Genomic DNA, 23,363 nt, shown 5'->3' with positions numbered 1-23,363 from the left:
AATAATAATATTTAGATCTACATTAACGATCCAGATCAAAATATGATTGTCTAAACTATCCAAATATTCTTAAGTTGCATTTGATATATTATCAGATAGTGATAATCTGGATTATCTGCAATCTGGATAGATTGCCAGTAATATTGATTACTATATTTGGTACATGCAGATAATGTTACAGTAAAATTATTGAGAATCTTAATTGACATATGTTGCGGCTCGTTTCGGCTAGGTCGGAAGACGGATGCTTGATTCTTGCGCAAAGAGTACTAGAGTGGCCCGCAAAAAAAGTTCGAACGGAAGATTTTAACTCGTACGAGAACAAAAAGAGCGGTCACGAGTTCTCTGAGAGTGATTATTTAACTTATATTGGTCCTCGGGACATTGGTGATTTATAAAAAATATCATCAGACAGCTGGCTAAACAGTTGTGATTGTACAATCTCAAGATTGTAGGACCGTTCAACATGTCATAGCAGGCGAGATATTTCAGTCTTCAATTGCTCCCATGAAATCAGGGGAGTTGGTTACGCCTAAGCCCATCGACTCGGGATGGACAGCTGTAGCACGTGCTTGGGAGTTGATCGGCTGAGACTATGGAAGGCTAGCCGAGGCAAATAGCCCGTGCAATAGATCAGAGATAAATAGCTCTACTCTACATACCTTAGTTCTGTGCTTGGATTGGCGACTGCGTAGACAGCCCACCGATCAAAAGTATCAATGACAACACGTCAGATCTGAGACATTCAGAATACTACCATAATACTACCCCCTACTCTTGAGTCTGAGAATCAGACGAAAAGAATATCTCAAGTGATTCCTTGGATTTGGGGATGTGCGTGCTTATGTTTTCATGCGCCCCCGGCATTTGAGTTTGATGATGTCAGTTTGACGAAGAGGTATTGCGAATGACCATGATTGATGAGTCCACTCAACTGACGGTTTTCTTGAGGGTTTAATTCTTTAAATGACGGCTCTCTGTTTTCTCTTCCGCCCTCCTTTTAAATCTGGTTTACAGGTGCACCAAAAGACAATTGCAAGTTCTTTTTTGCTCCAAATTTTTGTCGAGACTCCCCACAGATTCCCAACAACAAAATGATGAATCCGGAGTTTGTGAAAAAGCTTGAACTAAGATTGACCCGTAAAAGACAAATCAAGACTCCACCGACTGGTCCTCCGGCTCCGATGGGTGGCGATGTCGGGGCTCCAGCCACCGAATCAACTTCTGCGATCGTGGGGGATGTAAGTCCTCTTTCAATCATTGAATATGTGATCTCCCCTCCGGAGGTTGCGACGGAAGCCTTATCGAAAGAGATTCCGGTGAGGAAGATCTTGATGGAGGAGACTCCAGTAGTAGAGATCTCGATGGAGGGGGCTCCAACGGAGGGCACATGGGTGAAGGAGACTATCGGTCATCCGAAAGAGGCTCCAGTGGCCGTAATAGAAGTCGAGAATCGTTCGTAGCAAGCAGTGCCCACTGCATATCTTCTTCTTCCAAATGCTTCTCAAGCAGGTCCTTCGTAGCCTGTGCCCGCTGCTTTGTTTGCGACTGAGAACCTCAAATCTACAGCAGAGTTTCTGAAAAACTTTCTTTCTCCCATCGAGAAATTGTTCCTTGAAGAACAAGGGGTTCAGCAATGGATGACGAGAGCCCTCAGGTCCCTTGCCCAGGTAAGGGATTTCTTGAATCTTCCTTTTCTATCTCCTGCGACTTGCGGCATCTAATAGTCTTGATGCTAATTTTATGCAGGTTGGGCATCATCTGGCCAACTTCATTGGCTCTACTTTTGATGTGTCTGCACTGGAGCTTACAGTAGCGAGGGAAGAGATTGACTTGCTGAAGTACCAGTTGGGGCAGGCAAAAAAAATCAACTCCGAGCTAACCAGAAAGCTCAATTCTTCTGAGGAGGCCCTTCAAGAAGCCTGAGAAACAATCAATCATTGTGATGATGAGATTAGAAGGGCCGAAAGGAGGATTATAGATTTCGAGAGACGGAGGTCTAGGGCTGAGAGGAATTGGCACCGAGCTCACGATGACGTAAAGTGCCTGAGAGGAATGATCGGAGGGAAGAGAGGCTGCGACTACACCTCCTCTGAGGCCCGTTCTCAAGGGAAACCCAACAAAAGCTCGGTCAAAAGGGCCAAGATCTCAGATAGGACCGGCCACAGAGAGAAAACATCATAGAGGGGTGGAGGATCTATCTCCCAAGAGACTCAAGTGTCTCCAGACGCATCCATACCTCAGGCCGAGCTTCAAGCGGCTCTTTTAGAAATGGAGCACCTGAAAAAGAAAGTTATGGCTAAAAAAAAAATGACAGCTCTTCTTCATGGCCGACTCGCAGACTAGGAGCTTCTGATCGAGAAGGCTCAGTGGAGGATGGATCGACTAGTAAAGTGAGGGATTGAGATTATAAATCAAGCCTGCAAGTCGGCATTCTTCACTAGCTTCGAGAGGTGCAAAGCAATGGCTGAGTCGTATCTTCTTATCGCGCACGCAAAACTTCTGAAGGCTAACTTCCTGAGAAAAAGTTTGAAGGTCGTAATAGCAGACCGCATTGGGAGATTTGCAAGAGCATCCCGATATCTTGTTGAGCTGAGCAAAGTCGATGCAGCCATCCAGATTGAAGAGACTGCTGACAGTAAAACACGTCGTTCCAAAGCGAGTCATGTTGATGATGCTTTGAAGAAGTGATGTGTTTTTCTTTTCTTTTCTTTTCTTTCTTTTTTTTTTAACATAAACTTTGTAATCATGTTGGATGCAAATAAATGAAGCACTCAGTATGTGAATGGATGCGTAAACCATATTTCGAATGACATAAGCCATATTCCGAGCTGAACTAAGTTTAACTGTAATAATAAGATACGATCCGAGTCATACTACTCATACCTATTATATAGGTTATGGATGAAATTAGAATTCAAACTGCATCCATGTGGCGGATACCGCCGCACGTTTGTGCACATCTTTTTGAAAGTGATGCAGAGTATGCCTTACCTGCTACCAGTATTAATTGCCATATCGACGGCAGGAGCCACATCCCGTCAAGGACTACCACGCATTGAGCTTCCGTTCGCACTTCGTCGATTCATGCCTTCAATAATTAGTTCTGAAGATATGAATCGCCTAGAGATAATTCGATCTCGGATCTATATAAACCCCTGACGAGATAGCCTGTTAGGATTATCGATTGTTTTTTTCTTACTTGGTCACCTATTTCCTTCCATCGTCCTCTGTTTTAGAATCTCCTTATTTTTTCTATGAGGGGAATGGCTTCTGGGAACTCCAACTTTGTACCACTAGGATTCCGATCTGTGCTGATGGAGAGAAATATGGTTCTGCTCCACGAGCAGTATCAGATTCCTTCGGGGTTTCAATTGAAAATCCTAGGGCCAGACGATTGAGTCTGCCAACCTCCAACATGCCGGATTATTCTCTATGAAGAGTGCTTTCAAATCGGGCTGAGGCTTCCCCTTCACTCCTTCATCGCTTTTCTTCGGTTCTTTGAGATATCATTATGTTCGGCGGTATCCAATTCATAGTGGCACATTTATGGTTTCATTGTAGTGTGCGTGCTGGCTAGGATCGAGCCCAGCGTCGTGCTTTTTCGCCTCTTCTTCAGCTTCAAGAGGCACCCAAAATCCCGTGGATGGTGGTATGTGTCGCCGCAGAAAAGAAAAATATCTGACTACTGATCCAAGATGCCTCGACCACTATCCATGGTGGGAAGAAATACTTTCTTTTTATTTTCCAGACATCCAGGGAAGACTGGAGGTTTATCGCCTGGGACGAACCTCAAGAAGCCATACTAAAAGAGCCCGTCTTGGACCAGCGCCTAAAGCAAGAAACAGAGACCCTGCACAGCTTCAAAGTTTAGGAGCTGAAGGAGTTACTTTCTGCCCAGATGTTATTCAACATCAGCATTAGTTGGGCCAGCTCTCAAGGGGCACATAGGTTGCCTGCCCTAGAGCCTTGTGTCCCGGCTCTTTTTACGCTAACCACCCGATTGCTTTGGTTGCAAAGATGGAGCTGAACCCCCCCCCCCAAAAAAAAGATGGAGAAGACCATGAAGTTGAAGAAGACAACCTGTAAAAAAAGGGTGGCTGAGTCTGTGGGTGGCCAGAGCATCCACAGCAGTGTTGCAAGTTCTCCCATGCCGCCAGCTTCCAGATCAGGAGATCCGGAAGATCCCGAACCTCTTTGGGGGGACAACTCCAGAATTGTGAGGGTCGGCTCATCGGTTGCCTCAGCTTCTGAGAAAGAAGCTCTAAGCCTGCCAGCCACTTCGAGTCTGCCAGCTCTACCAAGCCCCTGAGTCGTTGACTCTTCCTTTGAGGAAGTGCCTGTCAAGATAGTCGGGACTTCTAGGATAGCGTCAGCTGGAGTTTTTGAAACCATGCCAACCATACTAGAGCTAGAGGCTTCAGCTTTAGAGGATTACAAGCTAGCGCATGAGCTCTTCACTGGAATGCTCCTCTTAGCTGACGCGACTAAGCTGTTAGCCGTGTTGCGCAAGGAGATGAGGAAAGTGGCCATGGAGATCGTCATCCAGGTAAGTCAATACTTCTGAAGTTCTATTCAGTTTAAATATGTACTCACCAAGCCTTGCTGATAAGAGGTATCTTTTGGTAGCTCATCCATTATCTGAATTGATACATGAAAAGTGCCTATGAGCATTCAGCCAAAGCAAGAAAACACCAAGTCACTGTCGAAACGTTCAAAATAATAAAAGATCAGGCCTTGAGGGAAGTTAGGGAGGCCACCATGAGGGCCGACGAGGCCATCAAGAGGGTTGAGGATGTCGAGAACGTCCTAAGAGGAGTTGTCAAAAAGAATCACCAACTATTAAGCATCCAAAAAGCTTAAATAGTGAAAATAAAAGAGCTTGAAACTCTCTTGGAGGAGAGTAAGGCCGCGATCAAGACAGTAGAGAAGAGGACAGCTGAGGCTGCTTCAAAGGTCGTTGCAGACTTTCGAGCATTAGCTAAGTACGAGGATGAGAAAGTTAAATTTTTTGTCGATATCTACGATGTCAGGAGGCAGTCGGTCCGAGATAGAGTCGCTGTCAAATATCCAAAGCTCAATCTAGACTTTTTGGATGAAGTCTGGGATCCCACTACAATCGATGCGCCTGCAGCAAATGCCTTTGCTCTGGATGCCACTTCTTAGGCTTAGGTTTTTTCTCCTCTTTTGCTTTTGCACCCAGACCTTCCAAGGTCATTGTAAAAACTTCATTGTAAATATTTTGCAGAGAATGAATGTATAAAGTTTGTTCATTTTCTTACTTTCTGCCTTTCACTTGCGATTGCACACTCTTATTCAGCACATAAGTTGATTTAGGATACTAGGCTACGTAGTGAACTTAGTTCCAACTGTAGAAAGGAGTGTTCCAAGCAAAGAAACATCAATGGTAACCAAATCAATTTTAAATTAGGGTCGATCAAGGGCAATTGCTCACTCATGCCGATCAGAGGTGGTTGTTTGCACTCACCGATCTGAGGCAATTATTTGCACTCGTTGATCTGAGAAAATTATTTGGATGGCATCTTTACCTCGCACTTTTTAATGTGAGTAGTCATGGAGAATGACTTCTGCTGACTCTTTTAGATAGGATAACACCTGAAAAAGAATGCAGGGCCTGTAAGCATATGTCATGTGGTCCTACATTGATCCACGAAACATCGCTTGGATTTATTTTTGGTAGTGAAAAAATACACCATTTATTGCTCGATGGACAACCATGTTCCTTCAAACTTATCAACTGACGGTTGAAGTGGGCACTGACGTCTATAAATAGGGGCCAAAGATCAGTTGATCCCTACCTTTCATCTCTCTCTCTTTGCAGAAACTTTTCTTCCCTTCGTCGCAATGGCACCACCTCTGTATCCACCCTTGTCAATAATCAAGATCAGGGTAAAGGAGCGGAGGGCCTTCATGAGAGCAGTCCGAGAGAGGGAAAGACTAGGTGCGTCGGACCATCTTCCTCTTATGGGATGCCCTCCAACCCTCGGATCCTGTCGCTTTCTGAGAGTGAACATACCCATCAGTCTAGGTAGACTTCGCCTAGTATCCGAACGCATTGTGCCGAGGAGTCCCAAGCCTGTGCGGAGTTCAAGGAGGCTGTCGACATTGTTGCTGCCGCCTTTATCTTTGGTTTCGAGGATTGTAAGGCCCGCTTGCTATAGATAATGCCGTATCTAAAGCTTCAATTCCTCCAGCCTAAGAACAGCGACGAAAAGGTGAGGACTTTCTCATCAGATGAGGACTAAGCCTCCTCATCTCCTCTCTTCTCTTTCTTTTCTTTTTTTTTATACGGTGGTGCTATAAGCCCCATTTTTTTCTATAAATATTTCAATGAAAAAAATTATCCTTCCTATCATTTGCATTCTCTTTATTTATGCATGTGTATTTCTTACTCAACATGCAGAGGCTAACCCTGATTTATAGAACTTAAAGTTGTCCCAACTAGTAAGGTATACGATGCAGTTTCAACCTTAAGGATTTTAGATGAATCTATCCTGATTTAAAGGATCGAACTTTATCATGAAACCAAAGCAAAACTATCCCAAGCAGAGGAGCCTTATGACAATGGTCCCAATCAAAAGGTCTTTCTAAGTTAATAGATCGAAGGTAATTATTCGAGTAGTGCCCTTGCTCTGCTTGTTGATATGAGCGATATTTTTACTCTGCTCAAAAATGTGAGTGGTATTTTTGCTCTGCTCGCTGATGCAAGCGATATTTTTGCTCTGCTCGAAAATATAAGCGGTATTTTTGCTCTGCTCACTGATGCGAGTGGTATTTTTGCTCTGCTCGAAATTATGAACGATATTTTTGCTCTGCTTACTGATGCAACCAGTATTTTTGCTCTTCTAAAAAATATAAGCGGTATTTTTGCTTTACTTGCTAATACGAATGGTATTTTTGCTCTGCTCGAAATTATGAGCAGCATTTTTGCTTTGCTCGCTGATGCGAGCGATATTTTGCTCAGCTAGAAAATATGAGCGATATTTTCACTTCGCTCGCTGATGCGAGCGATATTTTCACTTCGCTCGCTGATGCGAGCGATATTTTTGCTCTGCTCGTAATTATAGATTAATTGTCTTGTAAGTTAACCCTTCAGAGGTCTCTTTGGGTCTCCTTCCATTTCTTGTATGACTTGGACTCTGTAGGGATCTTATAAGTTAGCCCCACCTCTAAGTCATCGAGATATTGATCAATTTTTTAAGCCATTTTTTATGTGTAAACAAAAAATAAATCTGAAACTTCATGTATGTGAGAATAAGATGTTACAACATCTTCATTGATAATACATATGAAGGTTGGCCAAATTCCACGGCCTAAAAAGTAGAGTGCTGTCAAGCTACTTCAGCCGATAAGTCCCAGGGCATACTACTCATCCATCTGATAAGGACCTTCCCAATCAAGTGATAACTTCTCCTACTCAGTGGGTTGTGATATCTCAACATGCCGCAATACCAGGTCACCAACTTGAAACTCCTTGGTCTTGACTCGGGCATTATAATACTTGTCCACTCTCTGGTGATAGGCGACCATCCTCACAGTGGCGCATTCTCTGCTTTCTTTGATCAAGTCGAGGTTAACTCGGAGCCACATTGAGTTGGTGTCTTCATTATATTCTTTCACTTTAAGGGATGGGAGCCCAAACTCCACAAGAATAACTGCCTCAATCCCAAATGCCAGATTGAAAGGAGTCTCTTTGGTAGGGAGTCTCTGAGTGGTTCAGTAAGCCCACAGCATATGGTAAAGCTCATCTATCCATGACCCCCCTGTCTGATCTATTCTGGCCTTCAAGTCTTGCAAAAGAGTTTTGTTGGTTAGCTCTATCTCTCTATTTGTCTATGGATGGCCGATCAAGGTGAAGCGGTACTCTATTCTATGCTCTCTATAAAATTCACGAAGTCGAGCACCACTGAACTGTCTGTCGTTATCCATAATCAGTACTCTGAAAAGACCATAGCGGTAGATGATAGATTTTTAAATAAAATCTTTTATTTTTGCCTCGATGATGCGAGCAAGAGGCTCGATCTTGATCTATTTTGTGAAATAGTCAATGGCTATCAAGAGAAACTTGTGCTGATCCGACATTAGAGGGAAGGGGCCAAAAATATCGATACTCCACTGAGCAAATGGCCATAGGGCACTGATTGGAGTCAGAAGCGCTGCTGGCTAGTATTGGATGTTGGAGTTTCTCAAGCACCGATCGTACTTCTTGACAAAAGCACCTGCATCTTGCTGCATGTGGGTCAGTAGTATTCTTGTCGAAGGATCTTGTAGGATAGAGACCTGCCTCTCAAGTGACTTCCGTAGATCCCTTCGTAGACCTCCTGTAATGCATAATCAGTCTTGGATGGACGTAAGTATTTTAGCAGAGGTAGAGAAAAAGATTGCTTGTAGAGCTTGTCATTATACAGAATGTAACGAGCGGCTTGCTTTCTTATCTTTTGAGCCTTCCTACGATCAGACAGTAGTTCTACTGACTGCAGATACTTCAATAGGGGGTCGATCCAATAGGATTCTTTGTCAACTTGCTGGATGACAAGAGGCTTCTCGAGACTCGAGATTTTTAATATTTCAAAGTAGATCCCTTTTTCTAGGTCGGTCGGCAGTAAGGCTACTAACTTTGATAGTGCATCTACCCTGGCATTTTTTCTTTTAGAGACCTGTCAAATGTCACAACTCAAAAAGGCTAAGATCAGATCATTTACCTTATGGAGATATCTCTTTATATTCTCCTCTCGTGCCTCGTATTTGCCCCTTATATGTCCTATCATCAGCTGAGAGTCACTGAAGACCTTTAGGTGCTGGGCTCCTGCTTCTCTTGCCATCTTAAGTTCAGCAAGTAGAACCTCATATTCTACCTCATTGTTAGTGGCTAGAAATTCAAAGCGCAATGTGTATCCCGTAACATCGCCTTTAGGATCAGTTAAGATCGGCCCGGCCCTGGCTCCAGAAGCATTTGATGAGCCATCGACGTATAGCATCCATACCTCCTCAGAGTCAGATCCTACGTCTGCCTTCTCATTCCTTAAGCTTTCACCAGCTTCTGAGCTCTCGTCAGCTCTTGAGCCTTCTCCATCTTGTGAACTCTGCTCGTTCGAAATGATGCATTTCAAGATGAAGTCCACTAGCACCTGGGCTTTGATGGAGGGTCTCGGACGGTACTACATATCCAATTTGGCAAGTTCAAGAGCCCACTTTGCAATTCATCTCGATATGTCTGGTCAGTGGAGAATGGCCTTGATTGGTTGGTCAGTGAGTAGCACAAGAGTATAGACCTGAAAATAAGATCTAAATTTTCTTACCGTGATGACCAATATAAAAATTAACTTTTTCAATTTTGAATATCTGATTATGGCATCGTGAAGGACTTTGCTGGTGCAATGTATTGGCTTTTGAATCCGTCTTTCTTTTTGAACAAGAACTACGATGATTATCACTGGAGAGACAGCGAGGTATAACAGCAGCTCCTCACTAGGTTGAGGCTTCATAAGCAATGGTGGAGAGCTAAGATATTGCTTTAACTCCTTAAATACCTTTTGGCATTCAATAGTCTGTTGGAAGTCCTTTGGCTGCCTGAGGGTCTGGAAGAATAGGAGACACTTTTCGACCGATCTGGAGATGAAGCAATTAAGCGAAGCGATTCTGTCAATGAGACACTGCACCTTCCCAACTGTTCTTGATGGAGTCATCTCAAGAATTGCCATGATCTTTTCGAGATTCGTCTCAATGTCTTTTCGTGATATTATGAATTCAAAAAATTTTCCAGCAGTAACTCCAAAGGCACACTTCGCTGGGTTCAGCCTCATCTGAAATCGATAGAGGGTATCGAAAGTCTCTTGGAGGTCAGCAATATGGTTTGAGACTGTATGGCTCTTGACCAGTATATCATCTACATACGCCTCCATATTGCGATCGAGCTAATCTTTAAAGATCTTATCCACCAGTCGTTGACAGATCATCCCTGCATTTTTCAAACTGAAGGGCATCATCCTGTAACAATAAAGCCCACGATTAGTAATAAAGACTATTTTTTTTCATCTTCAAATACTGTCCGGATATGATTATAGTCGAAAAAGACATCCATGAAGTTGAGGAGCTTATGTCCAGAAGTAGCATCCATCATTTGGTCTATCTGAGGCAACGAATAGCTGTCCTTGAGGTAGACCCTGCTCAGATCGATGAAGTCGATATACATGCACCACTTTCTATTCATCTTTTTGATCAGGATAACATTCACCAGCCAATCCGAGTAGATTGCTTCTTTGATGAAGCCAGTTTTGAGTAGTTTGTCTACTTCTTCAGATATGGCCTTCTGGCACTTTGGGGTGAAGCTTCGCTTCTTGTGCTTCACAGACTGGCAAGTTGGATCCACCTTCAGATGATGGGACATCACCTCAGGGTCAATGTCGAGAATTTCTGCAGCCAACTAGGTGAAGAGATCTATATTTTTCTACAAAAGAGCAGTTAGCCAGTCTTTTGTTACCTCATCTAGGTGTGAGCTGATCTTCACTGTTTGTTGAGGATTCTCTTTTCTCAACGAAATCTTCAGGAGGTCCTTGGACGGTTGGGCTCGTTCTTTGAACAAATCATCTTGAGCATCCAACCCAATCGAAAGTTTAGGTTGGATCTCTGCCTCAAATGGCTGGCTTTCTACTTGAAGTTTGGCAGCAAAACACTATCGAGCCATGCCTTGCTTGCCTCTGATTTGCCTTATTCCATTCGGGGTTGGAAACTTCACCATCAAGTAGTATCTCAACACCATGGCCTTTAGAGTTCACAAGCTTAGACGATTAAGGATTGCATTATAAACTGAAGAGAGCTTGACCACCAAAAACTTGACTTGGATCGTTGTCCGTTTAGGTGTAGTACCCACTGTGATGGACAGCCTGATCATTTCCTTCAGGATCATGGAACCTCCGCAGAAATTCTGAATCGGAGTATCAAATCTACTTAGCTGATTTGGTGTAAAGCCCTTTTGAGCAAAGACAAAAAATACAAAATATCGATTGAATTTTCATTATCAATGAATATACGTTGCACATTAAAGTCAGCGATATTCGTCGTTACAACCACCGCATCATTGTACGGGGCTAGTATACCCTCTACATCTCGCTCAGTGAAGATAATAACATCTTCGTGCTTATCTTCGAGCCTTGGCTTCTTCACCTCCGGAAGCTTCACTTATTCGGATGATCTTTCAGTTATCATATAGATTTCTCCTCGGATGGGTCGATCTTTTACTGTCGCCTGTCTCCTTGTTTTCTATTTATTCTACTACACCAATACCGACTGTGGTTGAGGCAGAGGAAATGGTTGTTGAGGCAGAGGAGGTGACTGTTGAGCTCTCAGAGGTTGACGTTGAGGTGCCGCCCTCCGAACAAAGTGATTCAGCTTCCCTCGCATAACGAGCCTTTCAATCTCGTCTCAGAGCTGAATGCAATCATCAGTGTCATGGCCGTTCTTCCGATGGTAGAAGCAATATTTATTTGGATTGCGGCAGTGCTCTGACTTCATCCATATTTTTAGAGGCTCAGGCAGCTCGGCTCATATCTCCATTAGTACCTCCCCTTAGAAACATTCAAAGACGTGTAGTTAGTATAATGCTTAGGAGGTGAGGGTTGTCGATCCCTTCTTTGAGGACTTTAAGATCGATGGTTTTGAGAGCCTCCATTCTTCCACCTCTAGAATGGGGATCAGGAGCACTGACGAGTTCTTCTCTTTTGCCTTAGAAAATGCTCCTTACTCTACCCTGCCGCCACAGAATTGGCAGGGGTCTCTTCTACAAAAATCTCTTTCGTGAGGGCATACTTCTCCGCACAGGCAAGCATGTCCGAAAAATTTTGAAAATAAGTCTTTGTCAATAATTTTTTCAAGTCATTCTTCAGTAGGTTGCCCATTATTGCGGCTATCACGATCGACTAGTCCCAATCGCGAACTTCCAGAGTTGCAGTATCGAAACGGTTAACATAGATGCAGATCGACTTGCCCTCCTTTTGCCTGATGGTGTAGAGGTAATCGGACTACTTCTTTTGTTACCGATTACTGACAAAGTGACCGATAAAAGACCGACACAGCTCCTCAAAGGAGTGGATGGAAGCCAGCTTTAAACTTGAATACCACTGTCGAGCCGCCCCTTGAAGAGTAAGAGGGAATGCTCGGCGGAGGATGGCATCAGATGCCCTTTGGAGGAGCATTGCCGCTTTGAAAGTTTTTAAATGATTGACGGGATTGGTGGTCTTGTCATAGATCTCGAGCTGGCAAAACTTGAAGTGTCGAGGGAGTGGCTTCTGTATTATCCTCGAAACGAAGGATGGCTCACTATTGAACCCCTTGTAGGGCTGTGCTAAGGAGTTATTGTTAAGAGCATTCTCAATCTTCTTATTTATCCTCTCATCAAGTGTCCAGAATCATCTTTCGATGGCAAGATCTTGGATGGTGCAGGCCTCGAAATACTGGAGAGAATGACGATCAGGGGTTGAATCATGTCTTGATTGTGGACTAAGAGATTGTCATCCAATTGGCTGCTAGGCCTTGGGATGGCTCTGGTGGGCCTACCTCTTCTCTGGGCTCTGAGGAGGCGCACGCGGCTCTGGCTGTAGTGAGGGCACCACTTCAGGAGGTGCCGTCGAGAGAACCACTTGTTGCACTGCCAAAGGAGGTGCCGGGGCAGCCTGAGCAAGCTGTGGTGCCACCTGAGGAGGCACAAGAATAGTCTAGACCGCTTGAATAGCGGCCATCAAATTTTGAATTTATTGAAAAAGTAGGTTGAATTAATCCGCCGTGACCATCGCTGGTTGGGTTGGCGGAGGAGTCTCCATTACCGGTGGCTGTGCCTGGCTATTGGGTTGGCTCTCTGTCTGGTGACAGGCAGCGACATTGGAGAGCTGGGATGATGTTTGCTTTAGTAGCATAATAAAAATTAGCCCTTTCTTTATCTGTTGCTACTTGTTTCGATTATGTCGGAAGGCAGATGCCTGATCCTTGCATAGGGAGTACTGGAGTGACCTACAAAAGAAGTCTGAACATGAGATTTTTGCTCCTGCGAAGACCTTTCGATGCTCTAGTCAGATTTAGAGAACAAAAAAAGTAACAACGAGTTCTCTGAGAGGGATTGCTTAACTTACCTTGGTCCTCAGGACTTTGATGATTTATAAAGAATATCGTCAGACAGCTAGTTGAACAGCTATGAGATCGTGTAATTTTAAAATTACAGGACCATTCAATATGCCATAGTGGGCGAGATATTTCAACCTTCAATCACTCTCACAAAATCAAGAAAGTTGGTTATGGTTGAGCCCATCGACTCGGGTGGACAGCTGTAGCATGTGCCCAAGAGCTGATCGACTGAGGTTATGGAAGGCTGGCTGAGGTAAATAGCCCGTACAATAGATCATAGATAAATAATTCTCTCTACGTATCTCAGTTCTATGTTTGGGTCGACGACTGCATGGACAGCCCACCGATCAGAGGTATCATGACAACACATCAAATCTGAGGCATTCAGGATACTATCTAACAACATGTTTGGCATAATAATCAGATTACTGGTAATGTAACATCAAATTTTTAAAATATCTTTATTATTAGTTTAGCATTTTAAAATATTTATTTAATTTATTTAATGATAAAAATTATTATATGAAAAAAATATTTTTTTAATTAAATAATCAAATTATTTAATTATTATTATTATTTAATATTTATTATTATTATTATTATTTATTTTATTTTTTCTCCTTCTTTCTTCTTCCCTCGCACGCCACACCCCTCCCCCCTCCCCTCCCACCCCTCGTTGTCACACCTCCGGCACTGCCCCTAGCCGTCCGTGCCTCCTCCCACCCTCCCACACTGTCCCCTGGCCCCCTGGTGAACCCACACCTCATGCCTCTTGCAGTTGCCTCCATCGTTGCCCTCACCCACCCGCGTCACCGTCCTCACCCACCCCATCGGAGGCTGTGCCGATGGAAGAAGGTGGCGAGGGTTAGGAAAGAGATGGCCGGCTGGCTGTCTCTTCTTTCCACATGCAGTTATCCCCTTAAGACCATCGGATCTCAATAGATCAATGGTTTTCCTTTGATTGCCGATGGCTGCTGATAAGGAGATGATGGCGGCCCATCGATCGACTGATTTTTTATTATCGTCAGTCGAATTTTCTAAAGGAGGGCACTAGTTTTGGCCCTCCATTTTTCCATTGCCCGTCGTGCGGAAGAAGACCGTGGGATGGGTGGTGGCGGTGGGAAAGATGACGGTGAGGGCCACGATGGCAACATAGGAGGTGTTAGATATATGTCCTAGAAGTCAATATGGCTAACATATTGTAATAAATGTAGGATATAATTTTGTACTTAATACATTGATATGACTAATAAAAGGACAAATTTATTTTTCATTCAACTATGATGTGTCTTTGAATCGTCCATGAAATTAGCTATCGATACATATTCTCAAGGTGTTGAGAATTAGAGACATGTATTTAATTCTGAAATGCTCGCGATCATAGGATTATCATGAAGACGATGATCGATCCGGATAGACCGACGCACAGATTACTTTCTTTGAGATAGATGAGTCTCTAGTCTACAGTGTAGAGATACTAGACGACGAGTGCGGATAGTTGTTAGAGAATAACTAGTACTAAGCGTGACCATACGAGAGATCACTTGAATTTTTACTCGATCGTCAGTGATCATCTCGATGCTGTAGTTGTATGACTGATCTTTTGACCTGAGATGGCACTGCTACTTGCAGTGTGGCTGTTGGAGTTTAATTGACACATAAATATGGATCTCAATGAGTCCTTATAGTAGATATTGACGATAGTTGATCCATTGTAGGAATAGGATGTGCATCAAGATGGGATCTATCCAGCTTGGTAGAAAGGAGTAGTCTTATGAGATTTGAGAGGCTAAGTTCGAGAATCTGTGGCCACAGTAGTATGATTGATGGAAAAAAAATTTCATAAAAATTACAATTTGGACTTGAGCTAATCGAATTTATCATATAACTGATGTTGAGGTTTGACGATTTATCAATGACCTACCATCTAGTCGGAACTCACGATAGAAATATTGAATCATATGTTAACTACACCTAGAGATTTATTTCAGTTCTATTGGATTGTCACTACATACTGCTAGATGTCATTGATGGATTGTGAGAGTTCACTAAGATTGTTCTGGATCGACAGTCCTTGATAACTTAGAGTGAAATTATTCTGATCCATTGAAAAGAGTTTCAATGATACATTAATAGATATCATTGTATATTTCACTATCAGACATAATTAAACCTATGGGATCACATAACAAAGAGAATAGGTCTGGAATAAGCAATTGAGCTTATGAAGTATCAATTGGGTTTAGAGAAATCTGATTGGATTCAAGGTAATCTTGCTAGCATATGGTTGGATCCGATTTCTTCTTTTTATTTAGATTTTTTATTTAATAAGATAATTCAAACTTAATTATCTGTTAATAATCTAAATAAATTTTATTCATTAGACTCCAATTGTTGGGTGTCTAAAGTTTTAGATCACATAAATTTAGGGTGCAAGTCCTTAATTAATTTTTTTGATAGTTATTATGGGATGCCACCTTAATTGGATCAAGTTGAGCGTGTCTCATGATTAGAGGACCTTTTGATTTCATATGGGGCATTCTTTGGGTACAAAAGACGGTGTGTTTATGTGGGTGCAAGGGCTTCAAGAGTTGGCACCTAATAGGATTCTTAATGTAAGTGGAATAACTTAAATTATTAGAAAACCTAATGCAAGTAGGACTTGTATTATAAGATTGAATAAGATTCAATTCTCATACCTATTTAAAGGGACCTCCCTTAAGGTCCCTAGAGTATCCAACCAGCAAGCCCCTTGCCTCTTAGAGATCCCCTCACACCCTCTCTTCCTCTCTCCCTCTCTTCTCCCTTGGCGTCCCACATGCCCCACACCTTGGGCGTCCCACTTCTCCTCCACACCAAGGGCACTTGGGCATCCACCTTGTGCTGGTTTCCACCTGCTAGTGGCAGCATAATTCAAGGAGAGAAAGGCAAGAGAAGAAGAGAAGAAAAAGATCAAGTGTTAATCGCGATGCAGGCTTCGTTCAGATTCAACAGGCTAAATTTTAGAGAAAAAAATTCAACTTGAAGAGGGATGTTCCAGGCTGATCTCGAGTGGATACCCATAGAGATCGGATACTTGTGTGCCTAGAAAAAAATTTCTTTTCTTTCAGATCTAAATTTGAAGAAAGAGATTGCAAAACAGATAAGCGATTTAATCACATCTAAATTTTAGCATATGTCAATTTCAGTACATGAACTAGATCTTTATAATTTTATATTTTTATGCATACATAATTCAGATTAAAAGTATTTTAATCTTGTATTTTGCTGTGGTATTTAGAAAATAAAATTTTGAAATACACATACATGCCCCAAATCTCGAATTCCAACAGGAGGTGCCGTGCTATCGGAGGCATGGGCGAGCGATGGGTGGCACTACACGGAGAGGGGAGGAGGATAGTTTTGTCCAAAAATTTTATTGCAAGATTATCAAAATAGTGATAATCTGAATAGCCACCCCTTTTCTTGATAATCTGGATTACCAATTCAAAAAGTATACCAAATATGGTAATCTGGTGGGGTCTCTTTAAATTGCTAGCAATTTGGATAGATTGTCAGCTACCAAATGTAATCTTAGTATTTATCCATTCCTTATTTTATTAGTTTTTTTTAATGCATGCATATGAGCATGCGCAGTGCTCATCTGAACCATTGATGTGGATCTAAAGATTATTATTATATCCTCTCACATCTCATAGTAAGATACTCCTCTCACTTGATACGCTCTCTCTATATATAAATAATAACAGCATTTAGAGAAGCAAGATTTTTTTTTTAGGCAAAGGAGAACCAAGAATTTTGGATAGGCATAGTACATGTAGAGCACAACTGATACAATAGGGAGGCAGCTTAAAAAAATTATTATATATATTTATTTAGGTGCTTTCGGTGCCAGTTATTTTTGAAAATAATAATTGATGTGTCACAAAAATTGAAATAACTTGTTTTATGAGTAGTGTTTTATGGCAAATCGGTTTGCATTCTCATTCTTTTTAGATAAAAGAATCATTACAAACTAAATACAATTACCATTTATGCTTCTTATACCATTTGTTCATATCCAATTAATACACATTTATTATTTTATAAATTATATCTAAATTATATTTTAAAAATATCTAATTGAATTTAAACTTAAAAGTAGCTATCTGCTTAAGTTTCAAAAAAAAAACCTCTCCATTTAAAATATAACTTAAAAGCAACTACCCAAATGGGATGAAATAGCCTAATTACTTTTGTAGTTATAAAGCAATACTACACTATTATAAAATAGGATTTTGCTATGGTACTTCAAAGGATATTTTACTCTTTTTACTATTTATTTATTTTTGACCGTCGGATTAAAGATGGACTATCCGGATTTCAACAAGTTGAGGTGCCTAGGTGCATGGCTGGTATAGTAAATATTTTAAAGATTGAGATTGTTTTATGCGATGATTAAATTTATTTTCTAAAAAAAATATTCCTCTTCATAGGCCATCTAAGGTGGAGGAGGCACAGAGAAGTCGTGGCCGAGGTAAGGGTGGGACTGCGAGCTCGCGCTAGGCACCAAGGAGGGATGTGCGAAGAAGTGACAGGCTGCTGGTGGGGTGGGGGGCTTGTGGTGGTATGGAGAAGCCGTGGTGGGGGTGGGTGCAAAGCAACTAGGGGGCAAGGGGAAGGGAGCAGAGGGGGAGCACACAGAGAAGCCTCGAGCCACCACAGGGGTGGGGATGCAGAGAAGCCCTGGGCTACCACGAGGGTGGGAGGGGGAGTTGTGGTGGTGTGGAGAAGCTGTGGTGGGGGTGGGTGTCGAGCAGCCACGAGCGTCGAAGGTGGGGGGTGCAGAGCAGCCACGGGCGCGAGAGGGGTGGGGGATTGGGAGCAGAGGAGGTGCGGGCCACTAGGAGGCTGGTGGCTCGAAGGAGGCGTGGGCTGTGGGGGGGTTGTGGTGCATAGAGGAGCGATGGAGGCACGACGGGCTAAGGAGGCCGCGGACGGGCCACTAGTGGCACCGATGGGGGTGGGGGATTTGGTTACGATGAAGCCACATGGAGGAAAAAGAAAGGGAAAAAAGGAACCAAGTGGTGGCATGGAGGCAGCACAGAAGGCTAGGTGGTGGCATGGAGGAGGCATAGGGAGGAGCCGTGGGTGGCACTGGTGGGGGTGGGGGGTTCGGCATGGTGAAGCCATGAGGTGGAAGAAGAAATCTAAAAAAAATTATTTTTTTTAATATGGTACGGAGGAGGCACGGGGGGTCAGGTGGTGGTTCAGGACCGTGTGGTGGTGTAGGGGGTCGGAGGGGAGGTGCGTGGAGGACCTGCAGGTGGTACCGACGGGGGTGGGGGGGTTCGACGCAGTGAAGCCATGAGGAGGAAGAAGAAATCCAAAAAAATTTATTTTTTTAAATATAATAAAATATATAAAAATTATAATAGGTAATACCAAAGATGTCCTTCATAATAGACTATAATAAAAGAGCACAGTCACAAAAGTCTATAAAATAATACTATACTATTATAAAATAATACTACACTATAATAAAAGTAATATTATATTATTATAAAGCAATCATGCATTATTGTAAAGTAATACTATAATAAAGGAATACTACATTATGATAATATAATACTATCTTATTGTAAAGAAATACTATACTAATATAATACAATAAAGCAATACTATATTATTATGAAGAAATACTACATTAATATAATGTAATACTATCTTATTGTAAAAAAATACTACACTAATATAATATAATAAAACAACACTACATTATTATAAAAAAATATTATACTAATATAATGTATTACTATTTTATTGTAAAAGAATACTGCACTATGATAATATAATACTGCAGTATTTTAAAGAATATAAGGGTATAAGGATAATTTCAGCCAAAATGGATAGTTGCTTTTAACTTATATTGAAAATGGGTATATATTTTTATATTAAACTCATTTGGAGAGCTGCTTTTAAGTTGAAAGTAGAGCTGAAAATTTATTTCTAGTTCTCTATCTATCGTATATATTTATTTTTTATTTTAAAATAAAATTTAATTTATAATTTTCTCTTATGCTCTGCTTTATGGATTTTCGATTACTCTTTTATACAAATTAATGCTAATAAATTAATACTTGACATAAACATGCTAAGATACATAGCAAATCTATTGTTTTTGGTGCTTATGAATAGATTCTAGTATCTATGCATAGCAAATCTCTAGCAACATTACAATTTGATGAAGTTATAAGGATCATAATCTTTTTTATATATGAATGTTTGGGTTCTTGTATGCATAAAGTTTTGAAAAGAAAGGTGATGAAGATCCTATGTTATATCCATCTTGTAAAATATATGAAAAATAAGTTATTTACCCTGCAAAAGAGGAAAACAGTATCATGATAACTTCTAATCATTCCAATTTTGTATAGTTTGAAAATAGAATCAGAATGTGGAGAGAGGTTGCCATAAGATTGGTGCATTGTAAAGTAAGTGTAATAACTCGAGATCTTATCTAAAAAGACTAATCTGGAAGTATTATGTAGGATCCTTGATTTGATACAAAAACTTAGGATTTGTCAATTGTATAGTAGATGTAATATTAAATACATATCCATACAAATCCTTATATACTTTTTCCATTTAAGCTTTGACGTGCTCACCAGGTTAAGGCTCCAAATTTATTCAAATCTAATAACAAATGATAGAAATCCAATTTAGATCCATGCTATACTATTTTTTAGCCCTTATGTGCTGTGGATCTACCAGATGTGTATGATCAAAAGTAAAAAAGGAAAAAGCAATCATACATGCATAATATCATATATAATTTATATCAGTGCATTAGATGTCAATATTGAGAGTTATGAGGGTATCATGAAATAAGGACAAAAAAAGAGAGAGGATAGTTTAATGAATTGTAAATTTCAAAAAAATTATAGCATGACCCTTGCAAATGGAGACTGAAGTCATATTTATTTTGGCTTTCTCACTCTTTGAGTCTTGGCTTTCTCACCCTTTGATGTAAGAGGCTTTAGCTACTAATAACTAGGGGTTTATTTATGCTTTGAAGAAGTTGTAGATTTTGTAGTAGATGAGATGAGAGAATGGAGCAACTCAAGAATGTTAATTACCAACTAACGGTGACATCAGCTACTGCTTTAGGCAATGTAGTTGTTGTAAAAACTATAGCGATTCGATAAAGACACAGGTTCACAAGCTAAATATAAATCAATATTTAAGGTACTGTGAAATTAAAGAATCTAAACTTGCAGATGTGCTTATTATATGGCCTCCCTTGGGATGCAATCCTCTTACCCAATATTTTAGGATATTTTGTACTTGTTTATCTCAAATTCTAATTTAGTAATCATAAAAAACTTCAAAGGTCAGTCTTAGTAATATGACTTCCCCCCTTAAATGAGAATTATTTTGCTTGTCCATATTCAATAAAAAAAAAGCCTCAAAAGGGAACTTTGGGCTCATAGAAACTATTAGCACGTTTATTATATTGTTCATGATCTATTCTACTGGAACAATATTTATTAAAAAAGGAAAAAAGAGACACAAAACCTTGTTCATAATTATGTATGCCATGCTTGCCATAACTATAAATCTTTCGAAGAGAAGTTAAACATATGTATCTCATGAATTATAATTTGCAAAATATATACTATTCTTACCAAAAAAAAATATTTTGGGTGTGTTGAAATGTTAGATACTTCTATCTTCTATTTTCTACCTTCTTGTTGCCAATTTCTTGGCACCTAGAACAAAGTTGATACATACAAATGTTGTGTATATAAAATGACAAAAGGAAGTAAGATGGAGGAATTTTTATTTTTGGTAATAGTAAAGGAAGTATGAATGTTAGAAATAAAAGGTTTGATCCAAGACATTAGCCACAACCACATTTTAACACATGTTCTTAAGAAATCTTAAAGCAAACATGGCATCTGACGAGGATGGAAGGGTGACCGAGCAAATACCTCTAAACCTCTAGAATCTTCTTAGGGCTCATTCTTTTGAGACTAAAAAATTTTATTCAGAAATCTATATTTTTCTGGATAAGTATTTTTCAAACAATATTTAGATAAAAAATAATTTATTCATATTATTTTATATATTAAAAAATAACTCAAAAATCTGTTATTCATATTCTTTTGTATTACTAGTTTTCTGGATAAATTGCTAAGATCTATACATATTTTTCATAATATCTTTCATAATATAATATAATATAATATAATATATAATAATATATTATAATATATATTATATAAATATTATGATATAATATAATATAATATTATATTATTATGATATATTATATTATAGTATATTATATTATTATTATATTAGTATTATAAGGTTAAGAGTATATTAATAAAGAATTAAAAGATTATCTTTCGTTTAATAAAAAATAATTTAGCCATCTCTTAAGTAGATAAGATTTTTGTTCATTTCATGGGTAAATGCTATTCATGAAAAAGTAACTTATCTGTTTTGAAAAGCATGAGAACATGGGTAAGTGAATCACTAAAAAAATTGATCAATTTTTTTATGATATTTATCTACAAAAGAACGGACCCTTGATGAAAGGAGTTCTTAATCTTGCATTTGTTATAAAGAGACTGAAGAGATCTTGCCATCAAGCTAATTAGCACATTCAAGGTAAATGCTAAAGGTCCAGGTAGGCTTTATAGTCAACATCGAACCAAAATTTTCATTTTAATTTTATATCGTGTGAAAAAAATATATGCCAATTGATTTTGTCTTAGATTTAGTGATTAGTAAATTACTTTTGCCCAATAAAAAAGAAGAAGAATGCTTTCAGTATATATGTAATCTCTAGTGCATGTGTTGACTTTGTTGTTGTTTGAAAAGGAATTAATGAATGGACCCAACTAAAATGCACATTTCCAAGAGAAATAGGGGTAAGACAAATAATGGGATATCGTGTCATTGTCAAATTTTCACATCTATCTTTAGCTGAAAAGTAAGTCTTGACTTATTGATGGAAAAAGAATTTCGTATGAACTTGATATTCTATCATGATCTTTCACTTAAGTAAATCATCAATCCAAAGATGTCGATAAATTTGTATTTTTCCTTTTGCACTATGATATCGCATATTAGGATGGATCATAACTTTTAATCCATCATCCGTCTCATTGGACCATCATCCGAGGAATGCAATAAATGAAGATTTGTAAGTCAGTTGTGAATGGACATAATGTAATAGAATCTGCTAGAGTTAGGATAGGTAGATTGGAAGTTTGGATCTACTTGGATGAATAATATCATTCTTGTACTTCTTAATACTTTTCATACTTTTTTACTTTTCAATAAAAATATTTTTCGAATTATTAAAATAAAAATATTTTTTGAAATTTTATACTAGAAAAATAACCTCCAAATAGCATAGAAGGAATGACTCTTTCTACTTAAATATCTCATAATTTATGTTGATCTTATGAATCACAACAATCCTTTCTGTCACATGGCATGTCATCTTTGACATTTTTTTTTTTTTTGATGCCAAGTTTTTTTTTTTTTTTTGATATAATGGAATGAAGGCATGCTAGTAATTAATTACTTAGGTTTAGATATTCTGAGATGCACTATCTAATATTTGAAAGAATCCAAAATCTCATGCTATCAAGCATAGGGGCGTGTCTATTGGAATAACCATCAATTTACTTGTTGACACTAGGGCTGGCCCCATAGCCTCACTTATTTTAATTATAATTATAACAAGAGAAGGAAAAAGTTTTTCCCAAAATTAGTTCAAACACGATCTTTGGTGGGACCAGTTTCGCTTATCATCTACTTTTATTTCCCCATCAGGCATGCTGGATGTGAAAAGTTTCACCATCCTTTTATTTGTCTCGTCAACAAGTAGGAAAAAAAAAAAGGGAAAAACTCTTCGATCCCGGTGCGCAGGTTAGCAGCGTGTGCGGGAGGTCGAAGACATGATCTTCCCTTGCGGCGACTCGCCTGGCCGGTCCACTGTATTTACGCGTCACTAGCGGCGCATGATAGCACCGCACTTTAGCGGGCGCGGCATCCGTAGCACAGAAGAAGAAACGGTACAAAATGCCCTCTAACCCCGCTGCCCTCTGGAGCCAGGATTCAGGAGTCGCAGCTTAACCCCCCCTCCTTTTGCTGCCCGCGCTGCCCGCCCCCTGCCCGTGCTGCCCGCCCTCCTCTGCCAAGTACGCCTCCCTTTGCCGACCGTGCCG

The 23,363-nt window shown here is 40.1% G+C and overlaps 1 protein-coding gene across 1 annotated transcript; it reads right to left on the bottom strand.

Annotated features, from left to right (window-relative positions):
- Positions 1-9,951: 9,951 nt before the first annotated feature.
- On the bottom strand, positions 9,952-10,408 carry LOC140851158 (uncharacterized). The gene is made up of 2 exons (XM_073242740.1): positions 10,097-10,408; positions 9,952-10,008 (listed from the first exon to the last, which is right to left on the bottom strand). Exons 1-2 carry the CDS (start codon positions 10,406-10,408, stop codon positions 9,952-9,954), a joined length of 369 nt encoding a protein of 122 aa, XP_073098841.1.
- Positions 10,409-23,363: the final 12,955 nt, after the last annotated feature.

This window comes from Elaeis guineensis, chromosome 8, assembly GCF_000442705.2.
Source record: "Elaeis guineensis isolate ETL-2024a chromosome 8, EG11, whole genome shotgun sequence".
NCBI classification, from domain to species: Eukaryota; Viridiplantae; Streptophyta; class Magnoliopsida; order Arecales; family Arecaceae; genus Elaeis; species Elaeis guineensis.
The sequence above is the reverse complement of the archived record's forward strand: the minus strand, read 5'-3'. Positions and strand labels throughout refer to the sequence as shown.

Excerpts from the sequence above, each read along its gene's own strand:
- LOC140851158 (XM_073242740.1), bottom strand. The coding sequence starts at position 10,408 with ATGTCCCATCATCTGAAGGTGGATCCAACTTGCCAGTCTGTGAAGCAC. Across the intron at positions 10,009-10,096 it reads AGCTCCTCAACTTCATGGAT|GATGATGCCCTTCAGTTTGA; the intron begins GTCTTTTTCGAC and ends TTATTGTTACAG.